At 45.2% G+C, this 15535-nt stretch overlaps 1 protein-coding gene across 1 annotated transcript in view; it reads left to right on the top strand.

The window, feature by feature from the left end:
• Positions 1–6656, top strand: part of PAQR5 (progestin and adipoQ receptor family member 5) — an 86937-nt gene extending 80281 nt beyond the window's left edge. Inside the window, exons 7-8 of the mRNA XM_030875124.2 lie at positions 379–520; positions 3629–6656. Coding sequence (XP_030730984.1) covers positions 379–520; positions 3629–3870 — 384 coding nt within the window. The 3' untranslated portion in view covers positions 3871–6656. The remainder of the gene's footprint in view (positions 1–378; positions 521–3628) is intronic.
• The last annotated feature ends 8879 nt before the right edge of the window (positions 6657–15535 follow it).

Raw genomic sequence — 15535 nt, 5'->3', positions numbered from 1 at the left:
GCCTGCTCACACAGTCCCTGCGAGTTCCCTTTCGAGCCACAGAACTGGAGAGGGAACGGCCTTGGCCCACAGAGTCCACACATATGCGTGGGGATGTCTGCAGGCCTCCTCTCAAGACCTGACATACGTTCCTTCTTTCCTTCCTTCCTCTCTCTCTTTTTAAAAATTTTTACTTTATAATGAATATAGTTGATTAACAATGTTGTGTTAGTTTCAGGTATACAACAAAGTGATTCAGTGAGACGTATACATGTATCTATTCTTTTTCAAGTTCTTTTCCTGTTTAGGTTATTATAGAATATTGAGTTCCCTGTGCTATATAGTATGTCCTTGTTGGTTATCTATTTTAAGACCTGACGTTTCTTTAAATACCTGCAGCTATTCCTCTTCCCTGGGGAGAGTGCACAGAACGAAGCCACCTTGTACCATCAGAAGCACATGGCCGTGACCCTCCTGGCCTCTTTTCTCTACTCCGCGCATCTGCCGGAGCGCCTGGCTCCTGGACGCTTCGACTACATCGGTGAGTGCCTGGTGGCCCCGATGCCCCTTGCCCTCCTGTCCAGGGAGGGTTCCCAATCCCTGACACCAGTGCACATAGTTGCAAAGAGAGGCCAGGGCAGGGAGAGAAGCAATTCTTCAGGAAGTTCTCCAGGCACAGACCAAGGTTAGTGAAATTGTAAGATGACAGAGGCCAGGATGTACATAGCCAGTGGACGACCAGGGAGGATGGCGGAGGATGGAGAGGAGGTGGATCTAGGATTCTAAAGCATTTCCAGCAGGTATGGGGACAGCAGAGTCCCATTATTACCTAGGCTGTGAAATCCCGTTATTAAATGAACATGTAAGGCAGCCGTAAAGAGGAAGAGGAAAGACAGCGTACAGCTGGCTCTGAGAGTACCAGCTGGCAGGGGGCTGTGCTGAGGAGAGGAAAGTGTCTTTGTCTCATTCAGGTGGGTACGATGGGGCCAGGAATTGTGGTAGAGCAGTGGTTCTCAGGTATGGCCCCTGGACCAGCAGTCTCAGCATCACCTGGGAACATGCAGATTCTCGGTCCCAGCCCCCAGACATCCCGTGTCTCAGAAGCTGCGTGATTCTCCAGGTCAGCCTGAGCTCACTCAAGTTAGAGAAGCCATGTGGTGGAGAGGAGGTGTTGGAACCACAGGGGTTTACACCTGCTGGCAGGGTTCCTTCCTCTCTGTCTAGGAAAGTGGGTGGCACTGCGGAACGTGTCTCCTCCACCCTGGCTCTGGGACTGGCTGGAGGAGGGACCCTTGGGCCACTTCTGGTGAGGCTGATGAGTCCTGGGATGAGACCTCCTTAGATAAGCTATCAATACCATGGGGATTCAGATCCTCACTCCCAGGTGGCGGGCAGGAACCTCGGTTCTCCCCAAGCCCATTTTGTCCATGGGTTTCCATCTTCTGCCCAAGACACATGGCCAGATTTTTCTTTGTTTGCTCTGATTAGAGTTTCATCTCCTTTACTTCTTCTCTCCTGCCAGAAGGGATTACAAGGAGCAAAATGCTTAGAGGGCAGATTTCAAAAAAGGAGGGAGATGAGAGGGCCAGGGGATTGGAACCTGCCTAAGGAACCTGCCCAGCAGGTCCACCGCCCCAGCTCCAGCCAGATGAAACAGAGGCGGTAGCGTACGAAGTCTGGGTGGGGGGGCCTTGTTTTGCAAGCTCTGGCTTCTTAATAACATTTTATTGACTCACCTCTATCCTGTCCTCTTGGGCCTAGAGCAGAAAGACACTCCAATGGGGGGAAATTGGCCAGACGGGCAGTTAGTAACAGATCTTTGACAAAGGGTTTGGAAAGTTCTCCGTCCCTAAATAACAGTCAGTCAGATGCTGGGCTCCCTCTCCAACGCCCACAGGAAGTTCCTCCCTATTCCTGCCAGGAGGGATTGTTGAAATCACTCTTCCTGCTGCAGGCACATTTCACATCTGTTCAGTGCTCGTGGCTCTTCTGTCTTTTGATCTCCTGCCCTAACAGAGACAGGTTTGTGCCTCAGTTGGTGAGCACAGCTGATCACCTCCTTCTGCTTGGCCCTGTGTCCTTAGAGTACACGGCTCTCGCTGGATAAGGAACCACTTCGTTGCATCACACACAGATTTGGAAATTGGATACAGCCCAGTAGTATGGCTTGAGTGAGGCAGGGGGGGCCCCTCCAGACACACTTCCTCCCTGGGGGATGCAGGCTGGAGTGCTGGCAGCTCCCTGCCCTAAGGAACTCATTGGCCACCTACTCAACTCTCCTACATCCTCATTCCTGACTCTGTTCTTGTTCAGTTGGGCAGATGGCCAGGCTGGTCCCTTCTGTGGACACATTTATTGAATACTTACTCTGGGTTAAGTCCTGGGGGTACAACACTGAATCCTTTTTTTTTTTTTTTTTAACTGAAGGAGAATCTTTAACTCTTGTGTCGTATTAGCTAGGGCTGCCATAACAAAGAACCACAGACTGGGTGGCTGAAACAACAGCAATTTATTTTCCCATAATTCTGGAGGTTAGAAGTCTGAGATCAAGGGGACGGCAGGGTTGGTTTCTTCCAAGTCCTCTCTCCTTGGCTTGCCCATGGCCATCTCCATTTCTCTTCACATGGTCTCTCCTCTGTGTACGTGCATGTCTGCATCCTAATCTCCCCTTCTTAGAAGGACACCAATCAGAGTGGGTCCCACGCTAGTGACCTCATTTTAACTTAATTGTCTCTTAAAGACCTTATGTCCAGATATGATCACATTCTAAGGTACTGGGGGTTGGGACTTTCAACATATGAATTTGGGAGGGGGAGATACAACTCAGCCCGTGAAACATGGTTTCTGCAGGCTGTCCCCCAAAGCAATCCCCAGCCCTGGGCAATGGACTCCTTTTCTCACCGATCACCAAGTCAGCACATCCCTGCTCACTCCAACCACCCTGCACTGGACTCCCACCCTCTGGGGATGCATACATGGTGACTGGGGTCCTGTAAGTTATCGGAGAGGAAGAGCCCCTGGTTGTGTCTGGGATTAAGCAGCAGTGGGGAGAGGAGCACCTCATAAGAGGCCAACAGAAAATTTGGCTGGCTTCTCCTTTGGGATTGAAGTCAGAATCTGAGCTGATCAGTGACAGCTCTCAAGAGGTAACCTTTGGCAGAACTTTTTCGTGTGAAAAACAGGACCGGTGGATAAGTTGTTTTAAAAATGGATTTGGTTTGCTCTGATGGCCCTTTTATTTTTCTCATATTACATTTTAAAAATAAATTTTTAAAGTACATATTATATATTACATAATACCCTAATTTCAAGTATATGATTCAATGATTTTTTAGTAAATTTACCACATTGTACAACCGTCACCATATAGGAGTTTTAGAACATTTTCATCACCCCAGTAAGATCCTCTGTGCCCATGTACTATTAATCCCAACTCCCACCCCTGCCTGAAGCAACCACTCCTCTATTTTCTGTCTCTGTGGATTTCCCTTTTCTGGACATTTGATATAAATGGAATCATACAATTTATGGTCTCTGGTATCTGGCTTCTTTCACAACACATAGTGTTTTTAGCATACATGCCATAGCATGTATCAATCCGTTCCTATTTTATTGCTGATCTTGGTGGTCTTTTGTGTGTTTGCTATAGGTCATAGTCACCAGCTGTTTCATGTGTGTGTGATCCTAGCCACACACATGCAGATGGAAGCCATCCTTCTGGACAAGACTCTAAGGAAGGAATGGCTCCTGGCCCACTCCAGGCCCCTGTTGTTCTCTCAGATAGCCGGAGCCATACTTCTGTGCCTCATCTTCAGCCTCAGCAACATAATTTATTTCTCAGCTGCTCTGTATCGGATTCCTGAGCCAGAATTACATAAAAAAGAAACATAATTCAGACCATAAGCTTTTTGTGCCAAGTGTCAACATTAAGCTACAACTTCCTAACCACCATAAGCCAGTGTCAAGGTACCAGTTTATAGTGGCCTAAAATATTTATAATGGTTGGTGTCTTGGCATTTTTGAATGGATTCATGTCAATAAGGTATTGACATGGGGACATTTCTCTAGACGTGCATTGGTTCCGTATGTGTGGTTTTAAAAGGGGAACGTGGGTTCAAGTAAGTCCTTATTCAGGCAAATCATTAATATTTCATTTAGTTTTTAATTTATTTAAAGTGAGTTCTCCAATCCTATTTAAACAATTGGATTAAGCATACCTCCCTTGTAGCTCTACTATGAAATAGTTGGATTAAGCTTTACGACCCTTGTAGTATTACTCTTGCAGAATGCAACGTGCTTCATCTGATGAGTTTCATGTCACAAAGCCTCTCCCAGGAGCTCCCACAGTGGGAAGAGAATGAGCTGGAAAGGTCAGTAGGGGAACCTGAGAAAGAGTAAGTTGGGTCTGTGGGAGCCCTGGGGGCTGGGAAGGCAATTCCAGAATGAAGAAACCTGGCTTGGGGAGCGGTCTTCTTCCTTTCCCCACCTAGTGAAGGGAGTGAACAGAAAGAGAGTCCTCTTTTCCTACAAGTACATTCTTTTTCACAATGCAAGGTTCCCACGTCATGATAGATTTGGATTTTCTTACAAGTCCACAGCCTGTGGCTAAGTGTTATGTGTTCTGTTTTGCTCTGTTTTCTTGTCACCAGTTTGATGCTGCCAAGTATTACGGAGCACAGGAAAAATGTGTTGCCCAGTGGGCATTGGCTGAGTCAATCCCAGTTGGTTGTGCTTGTCTGTCACCTTTTAAGCCAATGACATCACGATATTTGGGGAGGTTATACATTTGATGTTGCTTCAGCATTTCATATATGCTGCTGGGTTTCGTGTTCACGTGCAGAGGATGCTAAAGACCTTGCCAAAGGGATGGAAACACTTGGTGAGCTTGTGACAGATGTAGATTCCCCAGGCAAATCAGGAGATGCTGCTTTACTGGTTTAAAATGTTGGTTTCCTGGAGACAATCTACACTGGAGAAAGTCCCCCAGGTGATTCTGAGTCAGGAGGGCCATGGGCCAAACTTGCAGAAATGCTGATGTCACAAACTCCAGAAGGTACTGAGCCTATCAGCTTTGTTTTGATTGGTCTAACTTTTAGCAACCCACCACCTAAGAATGTGTCCCCTGCTTTCTACTCTGTGGAGTATTACAAAACACTGAGTATTTTCTCACCTGTTGCATCACTAATTAAAGTTCACCGTTTCATGATGTTTTCGGAGAGTACAGAAATGCTGACACAAAACAGTTTTTAACAGAAGCCCATCACCCCCTGTTGTGCACTTGTCTGATGACTTAAGGGGCCATCCATCACAATGCGGGATCCTCTTTTGCTGACTCAGGAGCACCCCCATATCTTAGTATGCTGCCTCTATGGTTTACTGGCGCAGACACTCGAATGGCCTTATAAATAGATCATCGTCCAATCTTCTGAGGACAAGTAACAATTTCCATTGGATGCGAGTGGTCAAGAAATATGATTTCATTCGTTTGATTATCTGTTTACTTCCTCTGGGGAAGGCACACTGATAAAATTATATGGGCTGGTAAATTTGGGGTACATTCATTGCCAGCTACATGACAAAATTTGTTTTTTTGGCAAGAGGCTGACATTGTTAGTGGAATCTTACTCCAGCAGGGTCTGTGGGCTTCCGTTTCATGTTATTGTAACTTCAGTCTTATGGTGAACAAAGGTACAAAGTTTAAATACTCCATTCTAGTAGTGCCAAAGGCATGAAGGCTTTTAAATTCTCTTGTTTATAGAGAGTAAAATAAGGTTCTTCATTTAGCTCAGAAGTAGTTGAAAGATAACGGGTGACTAATTTGAAGGACTTTTAGATTATTTAATTTAATCTTTGGTTACGTTGCTTTTTCAGCGTGCCTAATGATGAAAATGAAATGTTAAATCAACAAAATAAGACCAGGTGTTTCATAACGTTTTTATAAGTTTGGTAAACTTAGTCCCATCGTATACTTTTGGACAGTGTTACAAACTGCTGTCTCCAAAGGCAGCGGGGGAGCGACGGGGGAGAGAATTCCTAAAGAGATGTATTTCTTCCCCCTCCTCCTGCTTGAGAAACACTACTATAAAATTTGCCAGTCATTTTTGTTGTGATAAAACTCAAGATATGTTTGAATGAGGCCATTTTGTCAATTGCCCCAGAGTTTCATTTTCCTTCGCTCAGTTCTTAGAAAGGAACTCTCCCTCTTCTTTCTAAGGACATGAATTTGTCATTGTTGATTAGAATTAGAAGTGGGATGTTTAGAAGCCTTTTGAGTACAAAGTGATTTAAATATTTGGTCTGCTGCAATCTTTCTCAAAGTGTTTTTTGTGGAAGGAACTCAGCTCCCAGGAGATGTTCTGAGGAAGGTAGGGTGGGGAGGAATGATGCTGTTTTCGGATGCATTGGAGAAAACTTTCCTTTGGATCTGCTGTGTCCCACATTTGTTGTGGGCATGGTACCCTTTTTATATGAAACAGCTATTAACACTGTATAACAACACTTTATAACATATTGTTGAATGCCAGCCTCTGATTTTCCAGTCGACAATCCATTATGGATGAAAAGGCAGAGACCTATGTCCAAACTCAGAGATGTTCTTCCAACTTATACTAATGTCTGGTTTTCTTAAACTGTGTGGAAGAAAAAATAAAATAAAATGTATTTATTATAGGAAAGTCCTTCCGTTTCTCACTTGTCTTGGTTATATTTCACCTACCCCACTGCAAACATGTTCATTCATCATGAGAAATAGATTCCTGTACGTGTGTTTTGTTAAGTCATTCAGTGAACATTTATTTAGTGCTTGGTATATATAGAACAAACACCGTCCTAGGAGTTGGGGATACAGAAGAGAACAAAACCCAAACCATCCTTCCCTCATGGAGCTGATGTTCTACGTCAGTCAGTAGGACAAGAGATATAGATAAATTCAGATAATGGTAAGTGCTTAGAAAATAAGCCTGGGACTTCCCTAGTGGTGCAGTGATTTAGAATCCTCCTGCCAATGCAGGGGACACGGGTTCGAGCCCTGGTCCGGGAAGATCCCACATGCCGTGGAGCAACTAAGCCCATGCGCCACAATTGCCGAGCCTGCGCTCTAGAGCCCACGAGCCACAACTACTGAAGCCCGTGAGCCACACCTACTGAAGCCCGCACACCTAGAGCCTGTGCTCCGCAACAAAAGAAGCCCACGCACCGCAACGAAGAGTAGCCCCCCCTGCTGGCTGCAACTAGAGAAAGCCTCGTGCAGCAACAAAGAACCAACACAGCCAAAAATAAATAAATAAATAAATTTATTAAAAAAAGAAAAGAAAAGAAGCCTGGTGAGGGACTAGGGAGGGGTGGGGTGGGGCAGCTGAGATAGGATGGGCACTCTGATAAACTGGTATTTGAGGAGAGACTTGATGGGTGAAGGAGCCAGCATGTGGGGGAGAGTATTTCAGGTCCAGGTAGCTGTAAGTGCAAAGGCCCTAAGGCCAGTAAGCGTTTGTCTTATTGGAAGGATAGAAATCAGGCCACTCATTCCTGAAATGTATAGCTCCAGAAGACATCGGCATGACTCAGAGAATTATGAAATTTCTCCTGAATGTTCCTCCCGGGAGATTGCCCAAGGGGTTTTCCTATGGCCCCTTGGTATCTGTATGAATTCTTCAACTCTGTAATAAACGTACTTCAGCAAATGGTTGTCACACACATTCTCTCCGTGTTGAGAAACGGGTTTCTAAAACTGGCTTACATGTTGTCTCCTCCAGAGCATGGAACCGCGAGCCTCACAGAAAATTTAATCTAGCCTTTAAAAAATGTGTGTGATGATGTAAAATGCACATGCGCAGGGCGCAGATGCACAGATGTAGAAGTCTCACCGCGGGTGCTGGGGGTGGGCGTGGTCCTGGAGTTTTGAATTTTTATCAGAAGCCCCAGGTGATTTTTAATACCATAAGGGAGTTTAAGAAGCACTGATACAGTCCAACCATTCTCTCTCTCTCTCTTTTTTTTTTTTTTTGGACATAATTTCATAGTTAGAGAAGTGTTGCTAAATAGTACGAAGAATTCCCAGGTACTTTTCACCCTTCCCCTTTTCGATATTTATATTACTCTCCAACAGTGAGAAACCTGGTTCCCATTATCCACAATGTATTTACTTATTTGCTCAATCCCGGAATGTACAGAATGTCCTTTCAGAACTACTAATCCATGTCTTCAAAAAGGCCAACTAATTAGAATTCAATATATGTTTCAAGTTTTTTTTGTCTTGAGCCTGAGGGCATATACTTAGTCTAAAGAGTCTAAGTACCTTGGGTAATTGATAGCTCCCCTTCTGTGTATGTTATTCATTTGAAGCTCTGTTCAGATCTTTTGTGGTTTTTTGTATCAATTGTACACCCTCCCCCAAGCTTGTTGATTTTACTGCTTTGTTGTTGTTGCTTGAGCTTGTAAGGCATTAACATCCAATCATTCATTTTACAGATGGCCTGGGGAGAGAGTCACATGGCCTGGGGATGTGAGATTATGTTGCCAAAGCCACTGAAGCCTTGGGTGTGCTGAGTGTGTTGGATGCTCACAGGCATCCTGTCTCCAGCTTACCACCTTTCCTCAAACACTCTGGGCTTTGGTAATTTCTGGTGCTTGCTGGTTATTAGGTTCTCACAGCTGGATGTGTTTAGCTGGGAGATTGGGTTAATTATGGTTTCAAATCTCTGTAGTATCAACCCCTCTTCAGTGATTTGCATAAGATCCTCCCAGTACAGTTTCTTATAAAGTTAAACTTACGATGACCGCAAGACCAGCAATCCCACCCAAGAGAAATGAAAATATCTATGTCTACATAGATAACTTTACGCAAATAATTATACCAGTTTCATTCATCATCGCCAAAAAGTGGAAACAGCTTAAATGTTCATCAACTAGTGAATGGGTAGATTGTCATACAATGGAATACTAATCAGCAAAGAAAAGGGAAAAAATTATTGACAGGTGCAAAACATGGATAGAATCTCAAAGGCATTATGCTGAGTTAAAGAAGAGACATTCTGGAAAAGACAGAAATCTAAGGAAAGAAATCAGAAAAGTGGTTGCCAAGGGCTGGGGATAGGGGAAGGTGATCACGAAGGGTCAGCACAAGGAATTTCCAGTGTGATGGGAATATTATACATTTGATTATGGCAGTGGTTACAGGATGGTGTATGTTTGTCAAATATATACATGGGACAAATAAAAAGGGTGAATTTTATTGCACGTAAATTATACCGCAATAAACCTGATCTTTAAAAAAGTCTCCCAGTTGTACTCTCTACCCTTCTTCTACCCTCACCCTGGTCTGGATCTCTAATTCTAGGGGAAAATGCAAATCTTTTACCAGCTGTGGGGAGTGCTTGACCATTTTTGAACAGAGAAAATGATATAATGAATTGGCATTAAAAATTAAGTCAGTGAGCTTTAATAAGGATATAGATGAGTGAGAAACAAGAAACTGGCCAAAAGAAAAGCTGGGGGTGGTGTATTGTAACTGGGCCCTCCATTGGGGTGTTCTGCGAAGGGATGGGTTCATTCATTCCTTCAAACATGTATGGAACATCTTCATTGCTGGGCACGGGGGGTGCAACAGCGCCATCTATTGAGGATGTGGGGATAAGCTGGTAGAGGAGACTAATAAGCAGCGATTGAAAATTGGGATGCGAGCTCCGAAGCAAATCAACAGGTGCAGTGACTGGAGGAGTGCAGCGCACTGTGGATAGAGAACAGGGGTCCAGCATCCAGAGCAGGGTCGTTGGCAGAAGATCTGCTGAGAACTGAGGGTAAGGAGGCGTTGTCAGAGGAAGGGAGGAAGGAGAGCTTAACAGCAGAGGGAATGGTGTGTGAGCCCAGCGTGTTCAGGGCACTGAAGGTCATCATGGCTGGAGGGATGCAAGGGGAAATGATAGGTGATGAGCTTGGAGAGGAAGAGCCCCAGGGCCTGTTGAGGGTCTCCAGCAATGGGAACTACTGTAGTATTACAAGCAGGGGAATGATATGATCAGATCTGTGATTTAGTGGTGAGCTGGTTGCAAAATGGAACCAGGATTGGAAGATGGCAGCAGGGAAGCCTGTTAGGATGATACTGTTGCAGTCATCCAGACAAGAGACGGTAGTGGCCGAGGAGACAGAGAGGAGGGGTTTGAAAGTTATTTAGTTGGTAGAATTGTCAGGATTTGGTGACTGAACGTTGGAACAGAAGGAGAGGCAGAATGCAAAGATGGTACCTTGTGGTGGGTGGATAGATGGTGATGCCATCCACTGAGGGAGAATAGGTTCAGGGGAAGAGATCAGGATGTGTTAGGTGTGAGGTGCCTGTGGGGCACGCAGGTGGAGAATTCAGTAGGCTGTTGGACATATGACTCTGGAGCTCAGAAGAGCAAATGTGAGGTCATAGGAATGGTTGGGAGTGCCTGCAGAGAGGGCACAGCTAGTGACCACCAGGTGAAAACCCTAAGCCACATTATTTAAGGGAGAAAAAAGAACTCACAAGTGAGGCTGAGAAAGAGGGGTTAGAAAGCTAGGAGGTAAAACAAAGGCACAGGAAGAGAGGAATGGGAAATTTTTTTAGTGTGTTAAAAGGTCAAGTAAGATAAGGGTGGGGAAGGATCAAATAGATTTAGCATCCATGAGGTGGTGTTCTTGGTGAGAAGAGTTCCAGTGGAAAGACTGAGGCCAAAGCCAGGCTGCAGTGTAATTAAGAGGTAAGTGGCCAGCAGCCCAGCCCAATTCCTAAATAATACAGACCTCTCATTTGACAACAAATGAAGTTCTAATGGTTCAAAGACTTAAACATAAAAAACAAAGCAATAAAAGCACTAGGAAAAATAAAAGATTAAAAAAATTTATCTTAGAGCGGGGAAGACTTTTTTCTAGTGTGGCACAAAACAGAAGCCCCAAAAGAAAAGGCTGATAAATTTGGCTACCTTAAGTTTTTTCTTAAGCTGTCACAAAACAACATAAACTAATTAAAATAAAAACCAAGTAATGAACTATACAAATCTTTGAACTCAGATTTTGGATGAGGACCAATTTTCTTAATATGTGAAGAGCTTTTACAAATCAATAAGAAAAACCCAATAGAACAAGAAGTCAAAGGATAGGAACGTAGTTCTCAAAGAAGGAAACACAAATGGCTATTGAACATAGGCACAGACACCCAACCTCATTCATCATAAGAGAAGAGAAATTTAAATTGGTGACTTTTTTTCATCTATTAGATCAACAGTCACAGAAAATTTTGGTAACACTTTGCTATCTGAGAATTGTGGAGAAACAGGTGGTCTCATACATGGCTGGTGGGATTGTGCCTTTGGACAACCTTTATGGAGGACAATTTGGCAATACCTGTGAAATATTACATACACATATACTCTTTAACACAGCCATTCTGTGTAAAATGATGAATTTCCAAGTTTATTCACTGTATGTTTGTAACAGCAGAGATTGGAACCATCTTTATGTGGAACATTATGGGCCGAGGATATTATGTGTATCCTTACTGGTGTCTGGTCCTATAGGAAGTTGAGGAGATGGGACTACAGTTCCATGAGAGCACAGATGTAGATGCCTATTTGATAGTCATTGGTTTAGGCGTAAAGGTCGAAGTGAGATAGAATCAGTTCATCTTAGAAAAGACTGGTTCTGGAAAGAGCTGGAGGTTTTAGAGAGGGAGATCCCAGGAAGGTTGAGGAAGAGACAGAAAGGAAGCCAAAGTGTTGTGATGCTCTGGAAGCCAGAGAGGGAGTCTGAGACTCTGCGCAGGGTACAGCCCAAGGATAGGACACTCCTGGGCCGGAACGACACTGCTGACTTATGAATCAACCCTGGATTTGCCCTTCCACTGGACTTCTTGTGCTGTGGGAGAAGAAACTCTCAGTGTCCTCCTCAGAAAATTCAAGGGGTTGTATTTTCTAATATTTGAGCTCCGCTTCCCCCTCCAGCCCTGCAGCCCAGACACGCAGACAGCCTTTGACCTTTCTGCGTCGGTCGCCTAGGAGACGAGCGCCTCTCCGGGAGACACGCGCCTCTCCGGGAGACGCAGGCGCTTCCTGAGGCCACGCCCCTTTCCCGCAGGCGGGCGCTGATTGGCCCGTTTGAAATGCGCCGGGCGCGAGCTCACCTGGTCCCGGAGCTGCTTCTCCAGGCTTTGCTGAGCGCCACGCCTGAGCTGCCGAGCCTCGGTGCCCGCGGCCGGTCCCTGCGGCCCGCCGTCCTCGCCAGCCCGCCCGACCGAGTCCGGCGTCCCGCTCGCACGTCTGGGCAGCGCGGAGCCTGCTGCCATGAAGCCAGCGTGAGTACCGGGCCGCGGAGCCGGGGCCGGCGTCTCCTGCCGCCGCAGCAGGCCCCGGGACACGCCGTCGGTACCGAGCCCCGCGTCTCCCGGGCCGCGGCCCCCAAAGTGGGAGGGACCCCCTATCAGGACCGCCCAGGGGGAGCCCGGGCGCGGAGACCCCGTCCGCGTCGACCCCGTCCGGCTCCCCGCCGCCCGGAGTCGGGCGCCCGGCTCGCCGCCCTCGCTTCACTCGGCCAGGAAATGTCGGCCCCAAGTTGGGAGGAGGGGGAAGTTTGGGCGGCAACCCCAGTTCGGGTTAGCCAGGTCGCCCTCCACCTGGCTCCGGGACCGCCGCCTCAACACTTTCTTAAGTTTCCCTTTCCATCCCCGGCCGCCCGCACCCACGGGTTGCATTTTGCGGAGTTAGTGCGGGCCAGGGGTCGTCTCATGGGTGCGCCGAGTGTTGTGTCCTGGAGTTGGGGTTGGGTAGGTGGTCTCAGCCCCCGGAGAGCCCCGGCGTCCGAGCGCACTGCGTGATTTTCTTAGCCTAGCGCGGTAGCCTGAGGGCCGCGACCACCCCCGGGTGAAGGCCAGTTACTTTGCTCTGTTCTTGGGTCTCAGACAGCCCCGCCGCCGACACAAAAGCCGACGCCCACATTCCTCACGGAGTCGGTGACGTTTGCAGCTCAGCCTAATTCCTTGACTGCTGCTGGGTAACGAAATACTTGTGCAAAGAAGAGGGCTGCCTTTATAATTAGCACCATCACGTAGCTAGTCGTTTGCAAAGGCAACTTGTTTTCTTAAGAGGCTAAAGTCGAAATCGTTGGGGAAAAATGTTGAGTTTAAGTAAACCTACCGTAATATTTTGCACTTAAAACACGACTTTGCTTGTTTCATCTGGGAAGGGGTTGAAGAAGTATTTTAATAACCTAAAATCCAAGCCAGTAATTTCACTTAGTGTTAAATGTTTTTCTAGTCTATAGATAAATGGGGGAAAGGAGAGAGTGGCATGCTAGAGAAATGGTGAATAAAGCAAAATATCTTTTTCTACTGTCGCTACTTAAGAGAGCACGAAATTGCAGTTTGGGGACCACATTTTGTTTGAGGACAAAGGATGATAGTTTTGAGAATTCAGTAATCCCTTGTTGCTTGAAAGTAAAGACAAATCTTGATGAAAGAATGGATTCCTCCATCTGTATTTTTATAATTTATTGAAGTTAATCACTTGTCAGTCTGCCTTGGCAGTGGGCTGTTGGCACGGCGTGTGTGCTTATGTACCTACGAAAATGACTTTCGAGATAAGTGTGGTCAACTATCTGTAGATTTTTCAAATTTGTAGTGTCTGTAAAATTGTTGCTCAAGAGAATAAGCTATTTTACATACAGAACTATAAATAGATATTAAAAAACAGAATCCAACTAGGTAAATTTTAAAGATCTTACCGGCTTTTTTCAATGATTCATGAATCAGGCAGCATCCTATCTAGCACACAGAAAGGTGCTCCTAAGAGCTGTACAAAATGGAAGTTTTTTTATAGGCAGAGGGGGATGGAACAAGGGAATTATACTAGCAATGAGTGGATTGTCTGTGGCAAGGTGAACATCATTTAGTGGATGGCGGGGGTCTATCAGGCAGATTACCTCACTAGCGCTGACCGGGTGATTCCAGATTGACTGGTTTAAGATTCTGCTGGGAGAGGTTGGAACTATAAGTTAGGTAAGAAGACTCAGTTTGGTGATGTGGGGCTTAGCACAGGTGACCCCATTTGGGGCCTGTTATCTCTATTTTTTAGTAGCAAAAATGTCTCCTAAGCCAAATTTTAATTACTTTTGGGTTATCCATGCCACAAACACTCTTCTACTGAGGAAATTTATTCTTATTCATGTTATTTGGGATATAGTGTTGTGGAACTGCTAAAGAATAATTTTATAAACCCTAGGAAGGTCATCTCTGTATGAATTACAGGTGAAGTTTTTATATGTTAGTGTTGAACTGAAATGTTTTTGTATCTATGACCAGGAGAACTAAGACACCCAGGAAACCACCAGTGAAAAAAGGATCCCAAACGAGTCTTAAAGACCCCGTTGGGGTAAGGTCTCCCTGTGAATTTGTGTGTGTCTTCTTTCTTCAGTCCTTTTATGTCTTATGCTTATGCTTGGAAGGGATGGAGACGTGGAAGTGGAGTCAAAGAGCATTTAGCTGAAAGGATGATACTAAGTTACTTAGGCTGGTTCCAGCTTTGAAACTTTGTTTCTATGTAGGATACATTAGCCCAGTAAAATGAAGTGTTTGGTTTTCAGTTGCATACTTCCTATAACTAATTATATTTGAAAAGTTAGATAATGAAAAAATATTCTTCAACTATCTTGGAGAATTCTTCATTCAGGCTTGGGAACTTGCTTTTAAAAGCAAATGGCAAATAAAAGAAAGGTGGTTTGCTCTGGGGTTTTTAAATCTTCCCTTCATCGGCACTGGAATGTATCTCTTGATTTGAGTTGTGGGAACCAGATGCTTTGCATATAGTGCTGAACAGTTTTTCCCCAGCCCTATCACTGATTAAGAAGACCATATTTCGGGCTTCCCTGGTGGCACAGTGGTTAAGAATCCGCCTGCCAATGCAGGGGACACGGGTTCGAGCCCCGGTCTGGGAAGATCCCACATGATGCGGAGCAACTAAGCCTGTGTGGCACAACTACTGAAGCCCGCACACCTAGAGCCCATGCTCGGCAACAAGAGAAGCCACTGCAGTGAGAAGCCCGTGCACCACAACGAAGAGTAGCCCCTGCTTGCTGCAACTAGAGAAAGCCTGCGCCACAGCCAAAAATTAAATAAATAAAATTAAATTAAAAAAAACCGTATTTCAGATCGTGCACCTTAGTGTATTAAGTGTTAAGCTGGCAAGTTTTAATTGACATCCAATTCCAGACAATCCTAACAGCTTTTCAAATAATTCTCATTGTTTTGATATCATGTGCATTTAAAATTCATATCTAAAATATCTGTTTGCATTTGACAGCAAATTGGGTAGCAGGGTAGCAGATCTTGGCTTTCAACTTAAGTATATATACTTAAGTTTAGAGACCAAGTGTTTGAATGAATGAATGAATGAATGAATGAATGAAAAGTCAGGTAAAACGTCAACCTTTGTTCTTTAAGCACTTTCGTGTATTTTCAGGTGTACTGCAGGGTACGCCCACTGAGCCTCCCAGAGCAAGAGTGTTGCATAGAGGTGATCAGTAATACAACAGTTCAACTTCATCCTCCTGAGGG

The sequence above is a fragment of the Globicephala melas genome, chromosome 2, assembly GCF_963455315.2.
Source record: "Globicephala melas chromosome 2, mGloMel1.2, whole genome shotgun sequence".
NCBI lineage: Eukaryota > Metazoa > Chordata > Mammalia > Artiodactyla > Delphinidae > Globicephala > Globicephala melas.
The sequence above is the reverse complement of the archived record's forward strand: the minus strand, read 5'-3'. Positions and strand labels throughout refer to the sequence as shown.